The sequence below is a fragment of the Microtus pennsylvanicus genome, chromosome 11 (assembly GCF_037038515.1).
Source record: "Microtus pennsylvanicus isolate mMicPen1 chromosome 11, mMicPen1.hap1, whole genome shotgun sequence".
Lineage (NCBI taxonomy): Eukaryota > Metazoa > Chordata > Mammalia > Rodentia > Cricetidae > Microtus > Microtus pennsylvanicus.
The window spans coordinates 90,044,792-90,068,523 of NC_134589.1; the positions used below are offsets into that span (position 1 = coordinate 90,044,792).

At 50.4% G+C, this 23,732-nt stretch overlaps 1 protein-coding gene across 4 annotated transcripts in view; it reads right to left on the reverse strand.

Annotated features, from left to right (window-relative positions):
- The window catches only part of Lmf1 (lipase maturation factor 1), a 91,787-nt gene that overhangs the window by 36,031 nt on the left and 32,024 nt on the right, over positions 1 to 23,732 (reverse strand). For all 4 annotated transcript variants that reach the window (XM_075941479.1, XM_075941478.1, XM_075941477.1 and 1 more), the window contains one exon: positions 11,834 to 11,982. In XM_075941479.1, the coding sequence (XP_075797594.1) occupies positions 11,834 to 11,845 (12 nt within the window). In that variant the 5' untranslated portion in view covers positions 11,846 to 11,982. The remainder of the gene's footprint in view (positions 1 to 11,833; positions 11,983 to 23,732) is intronic.

The following is a 23,732-nucleotide window of genomic DNA, read 5'->3' on the forward strand; positions in this document are numbered from 1 at the left end:
TGCCCAGTGAGTCAGTTGACTTCCTCTTGCCTGCAGGATGTGCGACTCTTGGTTATTCCTCCAGCACCACGTCTGCCTGCATGCTACCAGTTCCCACCATGATGATAAGCAAGTCTCAATTAAATGTTTTCCTTGTAAGAGTTGCCATGAATGCTGAGTGGTGGTGGTACACACCTTTAATTCCAGCATTCAGGAGGCAGAGACAGGTGGATCTCTGTGAGTTCAAGGGTAGCCTGGTCTACAGAACAAGTTCCAGAACAGGCACCAAAGTCACTGAGAAACCCTGTCTTGAAAAACAAAACAAAACAAAAATGAATTGCCATGGTGTCTCTTGACAGCAATAAAAACCCTAAGACACAGGCTCACTCATCAACACAAGGCACGTGATGCCAGGCTGCACCTCACAGCGTCCTGTGTATGAGCAGGCTTGTTACCTGCTCTGACAACAGAAGGCTGTGCTATGGTTTACATGAAACAGATACACACATTACATGTGTCCAGGTCACTGGCAGGAATCCAGCAGCCTGACAGGGCATTTCCATCCCCAGAAAGATTTCCCTACGATTCCTTTCTGGTCAGTTTCATGCCTTATCTACCACAAAGAAATCATAGTCTAGCTCGATGGTACTGCCTGGTCAGGGGCATCCCCTGAAGGGCACTTACTCCAGGGAGCTCCCATCTGCCTGGCTGGACACTGTGTATTTTAGTAGTAACCATACAACCACCTTCCTTTGTGTGCTGTTCTTCTCTGTCATAATAAATGCCTCGGTTCCTAACAGATGGGCACGTGGACGTCTCTAGCACCTGCCCGTTCTGAGCAAAATTACAGGACACCCACAGCCCTGGTCCAGAGGACACAAGCCTAGGGGTAGGTAGAACGGCTGCCCAAGGGCAGCTACACATACCCCCAGAACAGGAACTTCTGTCGCAGGTCTCCAGCAGCTGATATTGCCATGCTGTTCTTATCCCTTCTAAAAGGTGTGGTCTCTCTTAGCTTCCCACACACTCATCGATGAATCTTGTACCTTCCTTTGCCTTTTGCTCACGTTTCTATGGTTGCAATGTGCGCTCTATGTTGTATGTCAAAACTGTGTGCCCCAAATGTTCTCCCCAACTATGGTTTCCCGGCTCACTTTTCCAGGTGGTCTTTTCGTATAACTTTTCAACACTTTTTTTAGTGAGCCTGTGCAACCACTCTAGTGCTGTCTGTAAGAGATAGTTTTGTTTTCCCCTCAGCTTGCCGGTGCCCATGAAGAGCAGAGTATGAGATCTGTTCTTGGACCCCACTCTTCCAACATAGGTCACTAGCATACTTCAGCTTTAAAGTGAGCCCTAAAAATCAGCATAACCCTCTAACTCTGGTTTGTTTTTTTTTTTAAAAAAAAGATCTTCTGTATTTTCATACGCAATTCAGAATCAGTTAGGGAGTTGGATACTGATCACCTTGAATCTGTAGGTAAAACTGGGCAAGCCAGATGCAATGCTGAGTCTTTCTGATCTATGAACATTGTCTGTATCTCCATTTGTAATATTTGAAATTCCCTTAGGCCCTACTGCACAGCTTTTAAAAATGCACATCTTAGACACCCTTAAAGTTTTACTATGAGGCTTCTGAGGGGCTTTGATGCAATAGATAACACCCTCAAATTTTTATTTTGAAATGGCTTGTTAACAGGTTATGAAATATTGGGCTGGAAGGATGGCTCAGTGGCTAAGATCACTGGCTGCTCTCCCAGGGGCAGGGGTCCAATTCTCAGCAGCCACATGATAGCTAACAACCATCTGTAACTCTAATTCTGGGATCTGATGCCCTCTTCTGGCCTCCTTCAGCATTGCACATACACAGCACAGAGACAAAACACCCATATATATATGAGATATATATATATATATATATATATATATATATATATATATATATATATATATCTTTTTTTTTCCTAGACAGGGTTTCTCTGTGGTTTTGGAGCCTGTCCTGGGACTAGCTATTGTAGACCAGGCTGGCCTCGAACTCACAGAGATCCCCCTGTCTCTGTCTCCCGAGTGCTGGGATTAAAGGTGTGCGCCACCACCGCCCGGCATATAAATCTTAAAGAATATATGATGTCAACCTTGCACCCTAAAGCCTCACATTCATTTTAACAGTTGTTTCTTCAATTCCTTTCCTTCCTTCTTCCCAGGTGGTTGAGGGGCAGGGGAGTAAAGGGACAAGGTTGGCCTTGAACTACACAAGATGTCCTTGACTCTTGAAGCCCAACCTCCACCTTCTGAGTGCTGAGATTAGGTGCGTACCACGCTCAGCTTTCACTGGGTTTTCTAAATGCACAATCATATTTGTGGATTATAACTTAATTTCTTCTTTTCCAAACTTGATGCCTAATACCACTCTGAAAGAGTGGTCATGAGAACAGGCACCCTGCCACTTCTGACCTCATACATGCTTTTATGCTTTATTTGTTTGTTCTTAAGGGCTTGAGAGTGTTCCTCTGTGTGTCTAGGTTGTCTCGGTCTCACTCTGTAGATCAGGCTGGCCTCAGCTCAGAGATCCTCCTGCCACCACATCCAGCTTTCTTTCTTTTTAAAGACTGGGTATCTGTGTATTTGTGTGTGTATGTATATATATATATATGTGTGTGTGTGTGTGTACATATATAAGCATATATTATATATACAATTGCAATTGTGTATTAATTTTTAAAAACTTGTGATGATAAAATGGCTTTTTATCTCTATTTTGTTACTGTACCAAATGACATGAACTTATTTTAAAAAGTTACCCAGCCTTGCATCCCCAAGATGAACCTGTGCTTTTTTATTCAAGATTTCACTGACCAATCTTTGCGGGCTCCTTTGTGAGGACCCTGGGCTCTGGTCTTTGTTTCCACAGGTCCTCATTATGTCTAGGGTTGCTGCAGTGCTGGTTGCATGAGGTACTTGGACTGCTCCTCCTCCAGTGTTTTCTACAGCATCAGCGTAGGACTGCTGCTATTTCCTCCTGAAATGTCTGATGGTTCACCGGGGAAGCCAGCTGGGGAAGGATTCTTTCTGCAATGGTTTTGCTTCTCTTACTTCTAATTCAATGTCTTTAACAGACACAAAACTCTCCAGGTTTCCTGCTTCCTTTGTCTTGGTTTTGGTGGTTGCATTTGTCAAGGAATCTGCCTGTCTCATCTGAGCTGTCAAATCTGCAGGCCTAGAGCTCTTGTGACATCCCAGGTGACCCGCAGCAGCACTTCCAACACACGTGCTGACCTGGGTGTGTGTGTGCGTGTGTGTCTTCTCAGGAAGTCTTGGGTCACGTGCTGGCTGCTGCTCAGTTCTGACCTAGAAGCCACTGACTATGCAGGCTTCTGTCTTAACTTCAGATGATGCCATTTCCTGTGTGTGAGGAGCATCGGAGGGCCCCACCTGTAGGCGCTGTAGCGAGGGACAATAACACAGGACTGGAGGGCAAGGCACATACACAAGGCGGTGGTCAAGACTGCCTCTACTAACAAGAAGGAAGCTGAAGTCGAATGGGTAGTGTTCTCATCACTGTTTTCCACAGCCTGTGGACTGGGAACACCTCAACATGAGACACAGAATGCCAATCCTCACGGCACTGCAGATATTTAGCCTTGATCTCTCAGCCTCCTCCCAGGATAAATGATGTAAAACACCCCATTCAGCTGTAGCAGCTGTTCTCAATGCAATGAGAATTGCCTGTTTAGCTTATGTTTTGTTCTAAAAAAATCTAGAGTCCCAAATTCTTTGCTATTGTTGTTGTTTTGAGACAGGGTCTCACTGTGTAGCTCTGGCCGTTCCAGAATCATCTATAGATCAGGCTGGTCTCAAACTCAGAGATCCACCTGCTTCTGCCTCCCAAGTGCTGGGGTTTAATAGTACACAGCAGCAGGCCTGGCTGAGTAGTAAATTCCTAACTTCTGAAATATGAAGCAAACATAAAGAAAAAAGTATCAGAAGTAGCACATTATGTGCATATATGGAAATGTCAGGAGATCCATTATATTATACAATAAATATATGCTAATTTTAAAATTAAATATCAAGAAAACTCGCAGCACAAGCTGTTAAAGAACAGCACTGATATGGGGGTGGGGGAGAGGGGAGGGTAAGAGGAGAAGAGGAAGGAGAGGAGAACTTGAGGGAATGGGATGGTCGATATGGAGGAAGGACAGAGATGAGAACAGGAGAGAGATATCTTGATTGAGGGAGCCATTATAGGGTTAGCAGAAACCTGGCTCTAGAGAAATTCCCAGGAATCCACAAGGATGACCCCAACTAAGACCCTGGGTAATAGAGGAGAGGGGACCTGATCTTGACTTGCCCTGTAGTCAGACTGATAATTATCTTATATCACCATAGAGCCTTCATCCAGCAACTGATGGAGGCAGAGGCAGAGACCCACATCTGAGCACTGGACTGAGCTCCCAAAGTCCAGTTGAAGAGTGGAAGGAATGAGAATATGAGCAAGGAGGTCAAGACCATGATGGGTTCACCCACTGAAACAGTCTACCTGAGCTAATAGGAGCTCACTAACTCCAGCTGGACTGGGAAGGAACAAGCATAGGACCAAACTTGTCCCTCTGAATGTGGTTGACAGATGCATAGTTGGGGCAGACTGAGGGACCACTGACGGTGGAACCAGGATTTATCCCTACTGCATGTACTGGTTTTTTGGGATCCTATTCTCTTTGGATGTATATCTTGCTCAGCCTAGATATAGTAGGAAGGGTCCTGGACCTCCCACAAGGCAATGTGCCTTACCCTCTCTGAGGACTGGATGGGGGTGGGGTGAGAGGGTGTGTGGATGGAATGGGAGGAGGGAAGGGAAGGAGAACTTGGATTGGTATTTTTTTTTAAAAAAAAAATCTAACAAATTTTAAAAAATCTGAAAAAAAAGATGAGCACAGACAGAAACTGTGTGGAGTCTGGTGCCAACTCAGGACACACTGCAGAGATGCAGCCCAGAGGCAGGGTCAGGGGAAGGGACACCCTCTGCCCCTGACCTGACAGCTCCTATCATTTGCTGTCTACCAGCGTTACCCGCTCTCTGCCTCATCTCTACCTTCATGGGCCCGCAGCACCTCTGCAGGTGAAGCTCACAGCAGGCTAGGCTCTCCAGGAAGAGAGCAGTGTATACCTCACAAAGGAGGGACTGCCACCCACACATGCTTCTCCAAAGGGAGGCAGAGGTTAGAGGAGGGAGGTGTACGACCAGACAGGTTTCTCAGCTTTTCCACACTCTAGGGGTCAATGTGAAAAGCAAGTGGTCTCCCCTTGGGTAATGTGCAGGCCTGAGAATTCCCAGCAACAAAGACGCTGGCTTGATTCCCAGAATCTCAGCAATGGAGACCGCTAGCTTGTCATTCAGCACAGTTCACCAGGATAGGATAATCAAGGGCAGAGCTGGTTCCAGAGTTTGCATGGAAAATCCATCTCTGCCCGATGCCGGGCTCTGCCCAGTAGCTTTAGACGAGGAGGAGGGGCTGCACTGACAAGCACTCAAAGCCAGTTCTGCTGAATGAGGAACATATAAACCTCATTACAGACACAAGAACTGCCCAACAGAATGAGATCAAGAAGTGCAAAAGAATGTTTAAAAAAGCATCACAAAGGTAATCTACTGCCTTCAGTGTTGGCGCGACACAGTTTCCTGAAGTAGGAGAGCCTCCGCCTCAATGTGGCTGAGAATGATGCGCTAAGGAAAACATCGCAGTCTGGTGGGATGGAGGCGGGGGAACCTTCCTGGGATGAGGGAGCCATGTGAGACTGTCTGCACTCCTGCAGTTGAGAAAGGAGGGCAGTGCTCCACATCCACCCACACAGAACCGCTGACACAGCCCCACCCAGCAAGGCTGGAGGCATGCGAACACCTGGGAACCCAGAGCTCTAGAGTAGGCTCCTGCTGTGTGGCATGGGGGCACACAGCGCTGTACCTTCCCTTTAGGTTCTGCTCCTCGCAGAGACCCTCTTGCAAGGAGCCTATTCTGTTTCCTGAGGCCTGCTCCTGTTGAGTTAGTGAGTGCTGCTACCACACCCACAGACACCCAGGACGGTTCACTCAGCTCGGGACAAGCAGCTGCAACCTGGGTTTCTGGTTAAGGAGAAGAAAGGACCAGGCAGAGCGCCGGGCACTGCTGTGGCACTCTGGCACGTGTGCTCTCCCTGCATCTGGTCACCTTGATCTGGTCTACCCACTAGCTGTAGACTGTCCCCTAATACCACCTTGACTTCAATGCCACCAAAAACTAGAAGAGGAAACAAGATTCCTCCCCTGCTGTGCTATAGGGGACCGGGTGACAGAGGGAGGCCATGGCCGTGGTTGGTAGCAGCACAGGTGGCGGCACTTGGCTGAGCTGAGTCCCACCACCCCAGAGGGACATGGTTTCTGAGGGATGCAAGGACAAACAGGTTGGAGGGGAACTCCTACTCCCCTCAGTCATCCTTCCTTCCTCAGCCATAGGCTGACCTCATCAGGTCTAGAAATAACTCTTGAGCTGCCGCACAGTTGAAGGCTTGAGGAGAAGAGGACACACATTCGCACAGCACCTTCTCCCATGGAGACATCAGATGTCCCCATCACCCAAGAAGGATCCTGTATGCTCTTCCTATGGCTTCTTCCTATGTTTCTTCCCCTGGTTCACCCAAAGAGGACAGCCAGGGATTACCTGTTCTGGAGCCTTTTGTGAAAGAGCCATGAGTGGTGTGTGTGTGTGTGCGCGCGTGCAGGCATGCACATGTGTGCATATCTTTCTGTATCTTTGTCTCTCTGTTTCCCCCACTCTCTCTCTGTGTAGTTATGATGGTTTGAATAGGAATGGTTCCAATGAACTCAGATATTTGGATGCTCAGTCACCAGGGAGTGGCACTATTAGAAAGGATTAGAAGGATCAGGAGGTCTGGCCTTGTTGGAGGAAGTGTTACTGGGGGGAGACCTTTGAGGTTTCAAAAGCCCAAGCCAAGCCCATTGTCTTTCAAAGAATCAGGATATAGAACTCTTAGCTACTTCTGCAACACCATGTCTGCCTGTACATCATCATTCTTCCTACCATGGTGATAATGGAATAACATCTGAAACTGCAAACCAGTTCCCCATTAAATGCTTTCTTTTTTGACTTGGTCATGGTGTCCCTTGATAGCGCTAGAACAGCGACTAAACAGTGGTGCTGGGCACTGAGCCAGCACTGTGCGCACGTGAAGCAGGGCTCTACCACTAACTTTTGACTTTATACTGGGGCCCAGCTGGCCTTACACTTCCTCTGTAGACCAGGATGCCTGTGTTTATGATCCTTCTTCCTCAGCCTCCCAAGGAGCTAGGATTACATGCCCGGATTACAGCCTGCCTTGGATGTTACTGCAAATGCTAGACTTGAGGATCTCATTTTCTACAGCTTCTACAGTACAGAATCCAGTGTCTTGTGGGACTGCTGAGAAGGCTCAGTGGGTAAAGGGACTTGCCACCAAGTCTGATGACCTGAGTTGGCTGTTCTCTTCTGTCTCTAATGACATCTGAGAGGAAGCGGGCAGTAATTCTGTCCCCACAGAGGGCTTGCTGATGTCCTTCATCATTAGATCAGGGCTCTGCAGAGGGAGGCCAGGCCTCTCAGAGCTCCATCCAGAACAGATCCCTCCGCATCCTCCACCAACTTCTTCTCCTTCAGCTCGGCGTGGTCTCAGCTCTGCTTGACCTTCCCCTTGCCCTGGCCAGGTATGCCGCCCACAGAAGCCGAGGCCATGAAGCTGGCTGCGGATCTCTGTAGACCATGGATCCACACCGCCCCGTGTGAGCTGATAGCAGCTGCATCTTACAGGGAGGATGGTGGCCTGGGTCAGCCATGCAGCATGGAGGATGTGGCCGTCCTAGTCCTGACTCAGCCTCACACAGGTGACAAACGCTACCGCTTTTCCTCTCCAGTGAGGCACCACCGCATCATGACTGTAGGACTCTGAGACTCAGCTCCAAGGGACAAACCAATCTGGGTGCATACAAAATGCCTCCAGATGATGAAGTCTTGAGGGCTGGTTTGCGGTCTCAGGTCTGAGCCAGCCCACAATGGACAGGAGGCTACCACCACTCTATTGCCACAGCACCTCTCCTGATATGCTTCCCACAGAAGCAAGATTAATAATATCCAACCTAAGACTGTAGCAAGTAATTACACCTTTTAGTGCACCTGGTAATTTTTATCCAGCTGGTGCTAGCAGTCAATCAAAATGCCATAAAAGGGCTTCAGAATGTGCTAATGATTCGCGCACTGTCAGGCATCATGGGGGGTGCATTCAACTCTTGGCACCAGAATGGTGCATGGAACAGCCGTATAGCTTATCCATACAACTCAGCTTCTCTAAGGGCGGTGCTTCTCCACACAGCCCAGCTTCTTCACGCAGCTCAGCTTTCCTCTAGAGCTTAGCTTCTCCATCTAGTTCATCTTTTCCACAGGGCTGGGTTTCTCTATGAAGTTGGGCTTGTCCACAGAGCTGAGCCTTCTTCTCCACATAGCTCAGCTTCTCTGCAGACCTGGGCTTCACACAAGTTTGGCTGCATTCTGCCTCTCATAACACAGCTGGCTTCCACATAGAGCTTCTTGAAACTTCTGAAAAGTTTCAGGCTCCCTAACTCCAGCCAGGAGAGGAGACTAAGTTTGTAGCACTGTCGGCCAGCCAGGAAGAAATGCCCTTTGTCACAGAAGACAGCAAAGTGGTTCAGTGCCCCTTCCCAAATGCACACTGGCCTTGGAGAAGGCAGCACACGGCAGCACGCTTGCAGCACACGGCAGCACAAGGCAGCACGCTTGCAGCACACGGCAGCACAAGGCAGCACGTTTGCAGCACAAGGCAGCACACGGCAGCACACGGCAGCACGCTTGCAGCACACGGCAGCACACGGCAGCACGCTTGCAGCACACGGCAGCACACGGCAGCACGCTTGCAGCACACGGCAGCACACGGCAGCACGCTTGCAGCACACGGCAGCACACGGCAGCACGCTTGCAGCACACGGCAGCACAAGGCAGCACGCTTGCAGCACACGGCAGCACGCTTGCAGCACACGGCAGCACAAGGCAGCACACGGCAGCACAAGGCAGCACACGGCAGCACAAGGCAGCATGCTTGCAGCACACGGCAGCACCCGGCAGCACAGGGCAGCACACGGCAGCACAAGGCAGCACACGGCAACACACGGCAGCACACGGCAGCACGCTTGCAGCACACGGCAGCACACGGCAGCACGCTTGCAGCACACGGCAGCACAAGGCAGCATGCTTGCAGCACACGGCAGCACCCGGCAGCACAGGGCAACACACGGCAGCACACGGCAGCACACGGCAGCACAAGGCAGCACACGGCAGCACAAGGCAGCACACGGCAGCACAAGGCAGCACACGGCAGCACAAGGCAGCACACGGCAGCACAGACACGGAGTCAGCACTGTGGCCTGGCAGGCACAGGATTTCACCCATGTTAGTTACTGTTGACAATACTGGCTCCACACAGCCTTCCTAGGGTCTCTCACACCTGCCCATCCTCCTGTCGGGCTGTTATGGCCCTTCATATGCCCAACATGGGGAAGCTCACAGCCACCGGAGACAGCTGGGGACATGGGTAGATGTGGTGGGTCCCAGCTGAGGCCTCTCCAGGAACCCCGGTCACAAGAGCAGAGAAAGAGCACAGCTACAGTCACAGAGGATTATGGGCCAGGTGACCTGCTTCAGAGAACAAGCATGCGGAGAGTGCCCGGAAACCCGGTGACTTTCTTTTTTCCTTTTTAAAAAACAATTTATTTATTCTATTTAATGTGTGTTGATGTTTTGCCTACATGTATGTCTGGGCGAGGGTGTCAGATCTTGGACTTACAGACAGCTGTGAGTTGCCATGTGGGTGCTGGGAATTGAACCCGGGTCCTCTGGAAGAGCAGCCAGTGCTCTTAACTGCTACGCCATCTCTCCAGCCCTAATCAGGTGACTTTCAATGTCCACACATAAAAACACAAAGCTATTGGATTGTTTTAGTCCCAGAAACAATTTGTCAGGTGCCCTGATCATCACCTGAGCCTCAGGACATCCTTGGGGGCAAAAGCACCTGGGCCAGAGCCAAGGCCAAGGCTGCAGTGTGGAGAAAAGGGCTTAGCCCGCCATGCCACATGCACACACATGCCCACTGAGGCATCAGGGACCCTCCTATGGCATTTCCCTCACTGAGGCCCATGCCCTATATAGTGAACTCTGTAGAAGATGGTGAAGAAGATGGGGTATTTATACTCGGGGAGCATCTCATCTAAGCATAGGCTGCTTCACCCACAGTGCAGAGGGGTCCCAGTCAGCTTAAACTGTCAATCAGCTTGATATAGCCTAGTCACTTAAGAGAGCATCAGCCGAGGGATTCCCCAGATCAGGCCCGCCTACTGACATGTTGTGGGGCATTGTTAAATGACAAAGAAGAGCAACCCACCGTGGGCAGCGCCATTCCTAGGCAGGGATTCCCGAACTGTATAGGAAAGCTAGCTAAGCATGAACTTCAGAGCATGCCAGAAAAGAGCATTCTTCCACGGTTTCAGTTCTTGTTTAAATTCCTGCCCTGACTTCCCTCAGTGATGGACTATGAAGTTCTTGCCCTGAATGTCTCACACAGCAGGAGGAGTCAGATCGGACCGGAGGATCTGCAGTGCCACAAGAGCACAGTTCTGGTCAAGATGCACAGCCCCAGAGAGACAGCATGGGCTCCAGAGGGCTCACAGCACCCTGGACTGCAGTGGGAAGGCGGGCTCCTCCTGAGCCTGCAGCCGGAAGCTGGTCAAGAAGGGGCAGACACTGCTGCCACTATGAGCATCGGGAGATAGGTAATGCCCAGAGCAGTCATGCCGTCACCAGATAAGCCTGAAAAGCAAGGTCTGGGCAGTCAGAGAACAGTGCAGAATGTTCTAGACTGAAGGAGGTCTTGGCTTGAAGACTCCTGCTCTCATATGGGAGCACTGTGATCACATGACTCAGGTACCCATTCTTTGTGGTGTGCCTCAACTTCTCTGCACATTTGGTTTGGTAAAAGCAAACAAAGAGATCCACGTAGAGAGGATATGTCCAGTAAGGCTGCAACATGGAAAAGCTAGAAAAAGAGCTCACCAAAGAGTAAGAAGTGCAACGTAGGGAAGTAGACAGCCACATTCTCTGTAGAATCCAGAGGTCAAAAGCAGACGGCTCACTCTTACTTCAAAGTTTCAAATGTGTAATGGGGTGGGGAGGAGCAGACGTGGGGAGAGCAGCCCTGGAGCAGGCAAGGACTGTCGACCACACAGGCTGTCAGATGATTGACATGCTGGACTAGAACATTTTGGACACATCTGGTTTATGTGAGAGACACATAGAAGCAAGCTGGGGAATCCAACAAAAAGACCGACGCAGACAGAGGTGTCTGGAAGCTGCTGCACTAGGGCGGAAAGAGAGGCTCACACTGCAGCCCCTTCACCAACACATTTCAATGGCGCATGACCTTCATCATTCTGAAACGACTTGGAGGCATCCAAGACATTCTGAGAGAGGACACAGCTCTTCCCCAACTCTCCTCCAGAAAAGGACTCAAAGTTGTGGTTGCTTCCCACAGAAAACGATTGTGTATGTGGCTGGTGGAACTGATGGGCAGACTGTTCACAGCAGGCCACCTTGTGAAGTGGAGGACTCAGTGGGCAGAGCGAGGCCAATACCAGGAGAGCAGTTACAGGTCAGCAAGAAGGTCCAGGCTCCAGATGAGCCAGCCCAGCCCAGCTCAGGCCAGCAGAGTCACCAGGTCTGTTCTGAGAACATTGTTCCCAGATACACTATATGACAGTTCCACTTACCGCTCCAAGCATGATCCTGAAGATCAGCCAGCGGAAGCCCCACAGGACAACTCCAGATGTGGGGGTGTGCTTAGGGAGGCGGGACAGCGTCCAGAGAGGGCACAGAAAGATCCCCAGGAATCCTGTTTCCAGCAGCTGGGATTCCCATCCTGTATTGAGAGCGGGGCAAAAGGAGAAAAGGAGGAAGGTCAACAGGGTCAAATGATTACACAGCAATCAGGTTCAGCCTGACCAAGAAGTCCGCAAATGTCACCACGTGTCCTCACAGAAAAGAGGATACAGATGTCTGAGCAGCGTGACCCAGAGCCTAGGACCAGGGAACTCTGCAACGCCAGGTTCCCTGCTTTTGTGAACAGGAGAGACCTGTGATGCCCAGTTCAGATGATGGCCACCATACTGTGGGAGATGCAGCGTAAGCATCAGATCTGAACTGCATGCTTGGGCATGCACTGCCCATGGGCATTTGTGGGAAGCCTTTTGTTTACAGGTTTCTGTGAAAAAAATCACAGCTTTGAATGTCCTTCCCAAGGAATGCTTGCCAGCACAGGTGCAGGTACAACACATGACACACTCTGGGAGGGCGGCTCACACTCTGGCCCAAGTCAATGAATCAGGCAAAGCTGGCAGCCAGGGACCAGCAAACCTAAGCACAGCGATTGGCGAGCCCCGGAGAGGGCAGACTGTGTGTGGACACTGGCTATTCTTCCAGTGGAGACTCGGCACAGGACATGCCATGAGAACAGCCCACGGGTGAGCCCTACATTGCCAAAGACCTAAAGAGGGGAGCCCTGTGGCACAGATGGCCCCACTGCTGGCATCACCCTCACCATCTAAGGACTGATGGTGACTCCATGGTGCCAGGATGCTAGGCAGTGCTGTGCTGTCCCCCGTGCTGACAATCAGCCATCCGTAGTGACAGCAGTAACTGGGCACACATGTACTCCCAGAGGAGGGGCCGCAGGAGGATCTTCTAGAGGGCACAGGCTATTTTAGAATTAAGTTGATAAAATAGCTAATTATCATGAAGTTATAATACTGTATGAAGTAGGTATGCATGCGTCCACACCGACAGAACCAACAACTGACTTAACAGACACAGAGGATCAGGAGCAGATTTCCCAGAACAGCTCCTCATAGTGCACAGGTCACGGTCCTCTGCAGGGAGAGGCTGCATAGCGCCATCTTGCCACGGCATGGGGGGCGGGGCCATCTATGGTAGCCATCCCAAATGATCAACTCAGTGAGGTTTGCAGTGCGCATCAAAGTAGATGAGGGAGGTGCTACCCCTCCCAAACTCACATCAGCCTAGCATGGGGAAGACAAGAGCCAGGCCCCACGGAGGGGTCTCCACTGACTCTGAGCAGCACGTCAAGGCTTCAAAGGCAAGGGGACAAAACGTGTCAGCCTGGAGCAGCTGGAATGAGGTGACTAAATGCTACCTGGGTCAGTAAAACCTGACAAGCAAAGAAAAACTGAGGGAAAGCAGAGGAAGTATGAGTCACGTGGGCATCGGTTAATTAGTTGTGGGGATGGTAGTGTGTGACTGGGGCACTAGGGATCTGGGGTCGCAATCTGGGTGCCAGCTACATTTTCACAATATTCCTGTAGATCTCAATAGCTCGAAAATAGAAAATCCATTCCTGACCATCAGGATCCTGTTGCTGTGCCCGCCCCCATGCACTTCCCACACACCACCCTTAAAGGACTGCCCCCCCGGCAAGTCTGCTAGCCCCTCTCTGAGCGTGGCACGGGCTTCATTGGTTCATTTCAACGGCCACTCCCTGGAAGCCATCCACTTGACGAGGAGGGCGAGGAGGGCGCAGTTAGCACAGGGACAAGCCATGGGCTGGTTCCGACAGGCACTGCCTGTTCTGGGAGCTACAGTGGGACGGACAAACGGTCACGACCAGGGCCTCTGTGAGTGTTGAGGCTGGGCTGTGGCCACAGCAGCTGGAACTTGCTGAGCTGGAGGCCACATGTGTCAGGTGGAGCAAGGCCTCTGGTGCCAAGCTTCCCTGCTCTTGGCACTAGTCCAAGGCTGAGCATTTGTGAATTGTCACCAAAGGGCTGAGGGACAGCTACAAACCAACTCTGGGATGGGATGGCTTCTGGGTACCCTTGGCCTGGCTGCTTCTGCTGCTGCCCATACCCAGTAAAGGAGCTTGTGTCTCTCTGGGTATTGCATGATTTAATCCTGCCCCGCTGCACTGAAAAATGGGACGAGGAATACCCCCACCCCCAACTGTCTCCCCTTTACACATGGGTGTTTCCCCCTTGCACAACAATCCCTCTGGCTTTTCCGTGGGATAATTTACATTAGTCCGGAATACATTTCACATGGCTGTGCCTGATACTCCATGGAATTTTATGGCTGGTAGGGGTAGTGTCCGTGGACCAGGGACGTGTCTGGTATAATCACTGTGAGAGTCACTAGCAGCAACCATTTTGAGGAAGAACCTTAAAGACTACATGCTCCAGCCCCCTCCTCTACTGGGCAAGCAAAAGAATAAAGAAGCCCAGAGGTCATAGAGCAAATCTAGGGCCACAGAGTAAGTCTACCTCATACCACATAGAGCAAGCTGTTTGCCCCAGTTTGCCCCACACCCACCAAGCTGCCCACCCCTTGCTGGGACCCATTTGCTAGCCCTGGGGCAGAGTAGAGCTGGCACCGTGACAGATGCCACACACAGTCTCAGAGCTTTTAGGGGACACATTCCCTAGAGCTCAGAGCCTGCCTAATTGCCAGCTCGATCTGCAGACATAGGAATGGAATTTTAACATGCACTGCAGTGAGTGACACCGATCAAAGTGATTGATACACAATGGCAGAACCCAGAAATGCATCCGAGTGCCAAAAGAGGCAGGGTGACAGGGCTGGGGGTGGGGTGCATGACAGGGCAGGGCAGGGCGACAAAAGACAAGCTGTCTGTAATGGGAAGGAGGGTGCGTGTGAGCCCCCGCCATGGTCTTCAGAGGGGATGGGATGCTCCTATCCTACTTGGACATTGCTGAGCCAAGTCTTCCAACCATACCCTCTGCCCTGCCCCAGTTCATGGAATGGCTGTGGCTCACCAGCGTCTTTCTGACAGAAGCTGGACCTGCCCTGGTGGCAGTGGCCTATGACAGACACCCGGGGAGGGAAGGGCTGCTGCCCTCCCACCTGCTTGTCCTCTTTGCCTGGATCTCTGGTGTCTCAGCAGCTGCACTGTGTGCACAAGGCAGGCCATTGTTCGCCGCTTCAGCATGGCAGGAGATGAGTCCCCAGAAAACATAAATACCCAGCACACTGCCAGGGGCCAAGTGACCCAGAGAGGGTGGGTGGGTACTTAGCCACTCTTGCTCAGTGTACCAAATTCTTAGGCAGGGGACTGAGGGAATGACACCTTCTACAGGACAAAGGATAAGGGCAGCTACAACTGTGAATACATACAGCCCTGCGCAATTGTATTCTGAACAGCCCCCTCCCACCGCCTGCGCCTGTGAGCCAAGGCCTCTCTACAGGGCAGCTAGCGAGGGTCTCTGGGGACAGTGCTGCTTCTTCCTAGTTCATGCTTCAGGTAACAGGGGCACAGTCTCACCAGCGTCACATCAGGCAGCTGTCAGGACAGGCCTTTGAGGGATCCTGAGTGACAGTCCTGTGTGATGGACTGCTTTTACATGGCCACATGCAGCTGGTTCTAGAACCTTTACTTCAGTGTCTGCCTCCTTCATCGCCAGTCACACAGAGCATGGAAGCAACTGTATAAGGGATCTGTGCATATGGAAAGGCACCGCACAACCTCTCCGAACAGCTTAGAAAAGCTCTCCGTTCAGAGCTGTTTCTTAGGGTACGGGCAAAAGGCTTGGGTGGCCCCAGGAAGCATCCTCACTGGGTACCACAGATGAGATCAGATGCACCAGGGCGTGCCTGTGAAACTATTCTTAGGAAGGAGCGAGCGTCTCATGTTTAAGAGGACTGCTAGCAGAGTGTTTATTGGGAGCGTGCAGGGAGCCTTGGGTAAGATCTCCAGCACCACACCAATAGACTGAGCATCATGGCGCAGACTTGTATGTAACTCTAGCACTCTGGAGGTGGAGGCAGGAGGATTAGGAATTCAAGGTCATCTCTGCTACAGAGTGAGTTTAGGATAGTTTGGACAATTTAGTGAGATCCTATTTCAAGAATAAGAGCCAGGTAGAGCTGGGTGGTGGATGGCACATGCCTTTAATCCAAGCACTCATGAGGCAGAGGCAGGCGGATCTCTGAGCTCTAGATCATCCTGGTCTACAGAGCAAGTTCCAGGCCAGCCACAGGCTACAAAAAGAAACCTTGTCTTCAAAAACCAAAAACCAAAACCAAACAAACAAAAAAAAACCCATCCCAGAAACATATGGAAACGGCCTGGTTGTTGAATGGTGGAGAAGAAGGATGTGGTGAGAGGCCAGCCCACCTGACCACATCTCTGCGCTGTGTCTGAGGAGACACTCGGGGTGCTAGTCTTGCTTTCCCTACATGCTGTTCACAGTGATCACCATGGCTTCTCGAAGCCAGCTGTGCAGCCTTCCTAGCTCCTCCAGCCTGGGCTAGGAGGAGCACACTGCTGTGGACCCACAGGGAGGCTCCCTGGAACTAAGTCTCTAAATGTAAACACCAATGGTACGAGGAAACGGAAGCAGACACCATGTAGTTCTCAACCTGAGGTCACCAGAACCAGGGGCTCCATCTGGGCCTCTCCCTTATGCTATCCAGGAGGCTTAGGCATCTACAGAGAATGGACACAGCCAGAAGAAGACAGATGTAAGGCAGAGCCAATAAGGCAGAAGATTCTAGACACCAGAGATTGCAAGTGGAGAAGCAGAGGCAGAGGGACCGATCTGGGCCCTACTCTCTGGCTAGGTTCTACATTACTTGTTCTCAGATAGAACCAAAGGACGGTGCTGGCTCCTCTGTTCACTGGCACTGAAGAAAGAAGAAAGACACCGAACATCCACCCAGAGGCCTTGTCTGTGCCTCAGCTGGACAAATGCTGGAAAGAAGGGACACAAGGAGCCAGCAGGAGGAGGTCAGGCAGCTTTACACTGGACAGTGGCTCCGACGGGGAGGCTGTCTGGCTGAGTGGCTCAGGGATGCGGAAGCTAAAGCTAGAGAGTTTGATGCTAAAAGCAGCCAGGAAGAAAGACAGCTTGAGGTGGGGGACAAGGGGAGGTGGGATCTCAGGACCACCAGCTTGATGAACACGTATGGTAGGTGAGAGGCAAGGCATGCATCATCTGGCTGGGTGCAAGGCTGGAGCCAACCAAGGGCAGAGCACAGCCAAGCCAAGCTGTGGGCCCAACAGTCTGGGAGGGGATCACAGGATTAGTGGGATGGGATGGGAGATTTAGGGAGCAGGGAGCAGGTAGAAAACTTTTGGAAGGCCCCATTGGTAGAGTGCTAGCTTATCAGGCGGGAAAGATCACCCCAAAGGCTATCTCTTGCTCCAGGTGAGCAGCACAGGAGTCACGCTATGGTGTGGTACCATAGGGGGTTAGGGAGAGCCAGGACACAGATGCACTCAGCCATGTGAGAAATAAAGGCTCAGGAGTGACCTGGTCCCAGGCCAGGGGCTAGACAAGAGTGGCGGACATCATACAATGTGAGACATGATAAAGTATCACCTGGAGCTAGTTATGTGTGTCAAAGGCCAAGCTCACTCCCTAAATAAGGAGCAAGTCCTGAAGCATCTCAGAGGGACGCTTCCCTGAGATGGCCACTCCAGGAAGAAGATGGCAACCAGGCTGCACGAGCTAGTCAGAACGACTTCAGATAGTCAGAAGGAGTAATTAAATATAGCACAGATGATCCTTCAAAAGTGACAGCACCATCCACGTGAGGAATAGGAAATCCATTAGCTCCTTCGTTAAAAACAGGGAGAAGGGGGCAAAGCGCTCCCTCCTGACTGGCTGTCACTCCAGCAGTGAGCCGCCCGCCCTCTGCCACCCCAGGGGCTTCTAATGATGGCCCTGGAGGGAGCCCGCAGCTTTTAAAAGTTTCCTTAATTTTCATAGGTTATATTTTAGGAGAAGTTATGAGCTAGCATAGCAAAATTTTGCTTTGCTCTACTGCTAACACGGAAGGAAGGGGTGCGGGAAACAGAAACTCCATGGGCCACAAACGGTGCCCACCCGTGCATAACAGCCTGGGGCCCACACAAGCAGTGACATCATGGGGGAGGCTACCCCTAATCCCCAAAGAGCTGCAAGCCCTACTCTCTATGTCTCTGACCTCAGGTCTGTGTCCTCTATGGTCTGTGACTGTGACGACGAATCTGCAGGCAGCCACAGGGCACAGAGAGAAAGCAGTGTTCTGTTAGCTAGACTACCAGAGAGTGAGGGACTCGTGCTGGCACACTTTCCAAGTTCCCCTAAGTTTGGATCTATGGTTTTATTATGGACACTGCTCTGCAAAGCCGCTTCTGTGAATCTGGGTTTGTCTTCTGTATCTGTGATGGAGATTCAACCCGAAGTTTGGATTTTCTTTGGTCTTTGTTTTTAGGCAGGGTCTTTCTTGCTCTGTAGCCCAGGCTGACCTGGAACTTCCTATGTATTTCAGACTGAGCTCGAACTCATAGTGAACCCACTGCCTCAGCTAAGTGCTGGGACTGCAGACGTGTGCCACCAGACCCAGGGCAAGCCAAGTGTGGAGTGCTGGAACAACCACACTTTGAACGGAGATCTGAGGCCACTGGAGCAATCCTGCAGCCAGCAGGCTTGGAGTACACGCACAGTTGGCTTCTGTCTCAGTCAGCCAGAATCCCTATCAGCATTGCCCTGCACACATGTGTGGGTAGTCACCACCTTACAGAAATCCTCGAGTAATGGCTGACATGCAGCCTTGAGGCAAACTTTAGAGCAGGTGCCGCGTCGAGATGCTGCTTCTCAACACATCCCCCACCCACCTTAGTACACTCAAAGCTGCCCTTGTGGGTGCTGAAAGGAATTAACTACAGAGCTGCTCCCACAGGAGAGGAAGACTATCTCTTCACTCCCCACTACCCCCTCCTCCTCCCGCTCTGGAGCCAGCGGGGCATCCACAGCTCTACACAGGAATCCACACGCCAGTGGAAACACAGGGCTGTCAGTCTGCTAGCCATGCTGTTTCCTGTGTTGAGCATCCCATAAGCAACAAGGTACAGTCTAACCCACTGAAGGAGGAGCAAGTCATGAGTGGAGTGTGGAGACCAAGCCTCGGAGAACAGGACTTAAGGTAAAGACCAGACCCAAAGAGGAAGAGCATTTTCAAGTGAGCAGATATTTCTCAAAAGTACTGGCTGCAGACTACAGGTTATAAGAAGTACTCATGAGAGCCAGGTGTGGTGCCTCATGCCCGTAATGCCAGCACTTAGGCAGCTGAGGCAGAGGACTGCCCTAAGTTCAATGTCAAAGGGCCACAGGGTGGGACCCTTTCTTAAAAAGCAAATTATAAAAAAGAAATGGACTTACTGGCAAAGGCATGCCCCAGCTGCAAGTTTGGAAGCTTGCTAATACATATTCTAAGGATGTCCTTGGGCACTCAGAGAAATAGGAAGTGACCTCCAGAACCCACATGACCTTGTGGTGACCCTTTCGGGAACCCTGGTCCCAGGTGCTTGTTAAGGCTCGGTTGCTAGGACAACCAGACTTCCTAGCCACCGGGTGTCCCCCACTGCTTAGATCTCTGCAGGTGTCACCAACTAGCCTGGAAACGGGATCCACAGAAGTGACCTCCACAGCTTTATTGCCTCTGGATAAATACGAATATGCTTCCCCTCAACGGAAATTAGACTTAGCCAGATTTTTTTCGGATTAATATATTCCAAATAGTTAACGTATAGATAGCATGCTAAAGGGCACACATTTTCCCGGGCTTTCTCTTGTTTCCTGTGTGTGGAAATGAACTACAGACTGCTCAACCTCAAAGCCACAGACCAGGATCCCGAGGAAGTGTCAGACTCCATGGCCCTGTGGCTCTGTCTGCAATGCTCAGGGTTGGTGAGGCATGGCAAAGAAGCCATAGGGGCCTCTGAGATCTAAAAATGTGGTTCATGTGACTGACAGAGAAATGTAAAAGTTTTTAAACTTTAGCTCAGCTGAATTTAGGTTTAAGTGGCTATGTAGGGTGGTGGTCCCCATGGTCCACAGGTCTGGACCCCAACTTCCAGCCCCTCTCAGAGGCAGTGCCTACTTAGGTATGTGTGGTGTGGGTCTCAATGCAGAACCAAGGCTGGACAAACCTGCGTACCTACTCCCTACCCTGGGTGTCCTGGATGCATAAGAGGCCTACCAAGCCGGGTGATGGTTGTGCACCTATAAACCCAGCACTAGAGAAGCAGAGGCAGGTGGCTCTTCTGTGAGTTCAATACCAGCCTGGTCTACAGAGTGAGTTCCAGGACAGGCTCCAAAGCCTCCCACCAAGTGCCCTAACCCTACACCTTTCAGGGGCTTCCAAGACTGTTGTGGCTCAGGGACATTAATGCCCTCATATGGCATCATCCAATGCTGAAGAAGTGTGATGTCCCCGCAGACTTTTTAGGAAGGAGGTCAGCTTGCCTGGAAAGTGGGCCAGAAAACACAAACCACTGCCATGTTCCCACGTCAGAGGCCAGGGCAGTCTTGTGGGCTGGGAACCAAGGGTGGACACTGCTCCTCCCCTACCCAGATGTCTGCATGCAGGACCCTCACCCTGTTAAAGCAGAGTGACTCCAGCCCTCCTGCAGGCCTACAGTGACCCTGGCATGGCTGCTGGGCAGAGGTCTGAAGAGGAAGGCCAGTCTGTACATGGAACACGTGACCAGTCTAGTGCATTCCCGGGAGCCACACTGGATTGGGGTGGGGATTAACCGCAGCCATACATTAGGGCTCCGCGGCACTGCCTCACTCAGAGTTGGGCAGCCTAAGTCATCTCATTCTTAATGCCATCAGGACAAATATCCAGAAATGCTTTCTTTTTGAGGACTAGTCAAGGATCCCTTTTTGTGGGGAGGGGAATTGGTCTGAGACAGGGTTTTTCTGTATAGTTCTGACTGTCCTGGAACTCACTCTGTAGACCAGGCTGGCCACTAGCTCAGAGACCCACTAGCCTCTGCTCTCAGAGCACTGGGATTAAAAGCATGTGTCATCATTTCCAACTAAGGTTCACAATTATGCAAAAACAGGCGACATAATTCTCACAGAAAAATGGACCAGATAGGAAGTGACCAGCGTCCATGGTCAGCATTCCTCCCAAAACCTGCCCTAGGGTCTCCTTTCTTCTCTGGAGCTCAATCCTACCTTACACCTCTGCTCCAAAGCCTTCATGGGAGGGTGGGAGGCATTTCACAGGCCAGGCAGAGGAGCAAAAGCGGAGTCCATCCTGGGCTCCAAGAGCCCACAGGGCCGCCCTAGTCTCTCACATGGGTAAGCGGCAGCAGTGTGTGGGTTCTTTGCCCACTTTCCAGGCAAGCTCACCCCTCCTTGTTCCAACTGAGCACTGTGATTGGATTAGGAGATTAGCAAGCACACTCCTGGCATTAACAGAGAGAAGTGGCAGGCAGGGCAGCAACTGAGGAGGCCCCCCTGAATGCAGGACACACCATCCAATAGACGTTAGGGCCCTGGCAACAAAGGCAGGGGGAAGCCAGCCAGTGTGGCTCACTCCCTCTGTCTCTTCTCCTGTCTGCCCTAAGATGAGCCACCTTGCTGTATCACAGGTTCCCTGCCACTGTGTTAGCATTACCACACACAGGCACAGGAACCCTCATCATCAGTGACCATGGACTGAGCCCCCTGATGGGGGGAGACTTTCAGACGGGACAAGGTGGAGGAACGTCACCAGCAGAACAGACACCTACCTAAGTCAGACAGAGAAGTGACTTCCCTGTCACTGGGGAGCCAAAAGGCACTTGGCATTAAACAGACTTCACTCTTTAGACGATGTTGCGCCTCTTGCCTTGTGTGCATGTCCACTAGCCATTGCTCACCAGGCCACTGTTGGCACTGGAAGCTCACACTAAGACTCCATTTCTCTGGGGTTATCAGGTAAGCCCCTGCTTAACTGAGACCCCCACATCACAGACGTCTTCCTGCTTACACTTCCATCCATCTCATCACCCTCACACCTGTCCATGGGCTCCACACCAGTCAGGGAAACCTCTGAGCAAGCTGACGGGAGGGGGGTGTCTGAGTATCTCCCTGACATCCTCTGCACCCACTTCCTGAAGACCCACCCTCTCTCCCACCCCCAGTACTGCCAACAGAAACACAGAACATGGCCCAGAACCTCCCAGTGACATGGCTGTCAGATGGGCAAGTCCTGGAGCAGGTGGCCCTTCATGCTGCCCTAAGGCAGTAGACTCCCCTGCCAGTAAGAACCCTAGCTACTGAGCTGTAATGCACAGATTTTCACCAAATAGACTGCCCCCCCCAAAAAAAGTCCCCTCACCACATAATAATCAAAACACTAAACATGCAGAATAAAGAAAGAATATTAAGAGCTACAAAGGAAAAAGGCCAAGTAACAAATAAAGGCAGACCTATCAGAATTGCATCTAACTTCTCAATGGAAACTCTGAAAGGCAGAAGGTACTGGATAGACGTTCTGAAGACACTAAGAAACCATGGATGCCAGCCCAGACTACTCTACCCAGCAAATCTCTCTATAACCATAGACAGAGAGAACAAGATATTCCATAACAAAGCCAGATTTAAACAAACCTATCCACAAATACAGCCCTACACAAAGTACTAGAAGGAAAACTCCAACCCAAGGGAGCTAGCTACACCCATGAAAACACAGACAATAGATAATCTCACAGCAGCAAATTCCCCAAAAGGAAGACACTCACATATTACCACCACCACCCAAACCAGAAATAACAGGTACTAACAATCACTGGTCATTAATATCTCTTAATATCAATGGTCTCAATTCACCTATAAAAAGACATAGGCTAAGAGAATGGATACGAAAACAGGATCCATCCTTTGGCTGCGTACAAAAAATACACCTCAACTTCAAAGACAGACATTACCTCAGAGAAAAGGGTTGGGAAAAGATTCTCCAATCAAATAGACCTAAGAAATATGCAGGTGTAGCTATCCTAGTATCTAACAAAACAGACTTCACACTAAAACTAATCAAAAGAGATTAAGAAAGACATTTCATATTCATCACAGGAAAAATCCATCAAGATGAAGTTTCAATTCTGAAAGTCTCTGCCTCAAATACAAGGCACCCACATTTATAAAAGCAACATTACTAAAGTTTAAATCACACATCAAGCCCCACACACTAATAGTGGGAGACTTCAACACCCCACTGTCACCACTGGACAGGACTGCCAGACAGAAACTTAACAAAGAAATAAAGGAACTAACAGAAGTTATGACTCAAGTGAGTTTAATAGACATCTATAGAACATTCCACCCAAACACAAAAGAATATACCTTCTCAGCACCTCATGGAACCTTCTCAAAAACTGACCACATACTCGGTAACAAAGCAAAACTCAACAGATATATATAAAAAAACTGGAATACCCCCCTGTATCTTATTGGATCACCATGGCTTAAAGATAGAATTCAACAACAAGACTAATTGCAGAAAGCCCACAAACGAATGAAAATTGAACAATGCTCAACTGAATCACCCCTGGAAGAAATAAAGAAAGAAATTAAAGACTTTCTAGAATTCAGTGAAAATGAATGCACAACATACCTAAACCTATGGGACACTCTGAAACAGTGCTAAGAGGAAGGTTCATGGCACTAAGTGCCTACATAAAGAACCTGGAGAAATCTCACATTAGTGATTGACAGCACACCTGAAGGCTTTAGTGCAAAAAGAAGCAAACTCGTCCAGGAGGAGTAGATACCAGGAAATAATCAAATTGGGGGCTGAAATCAATAAAATAGAAACAAAAGA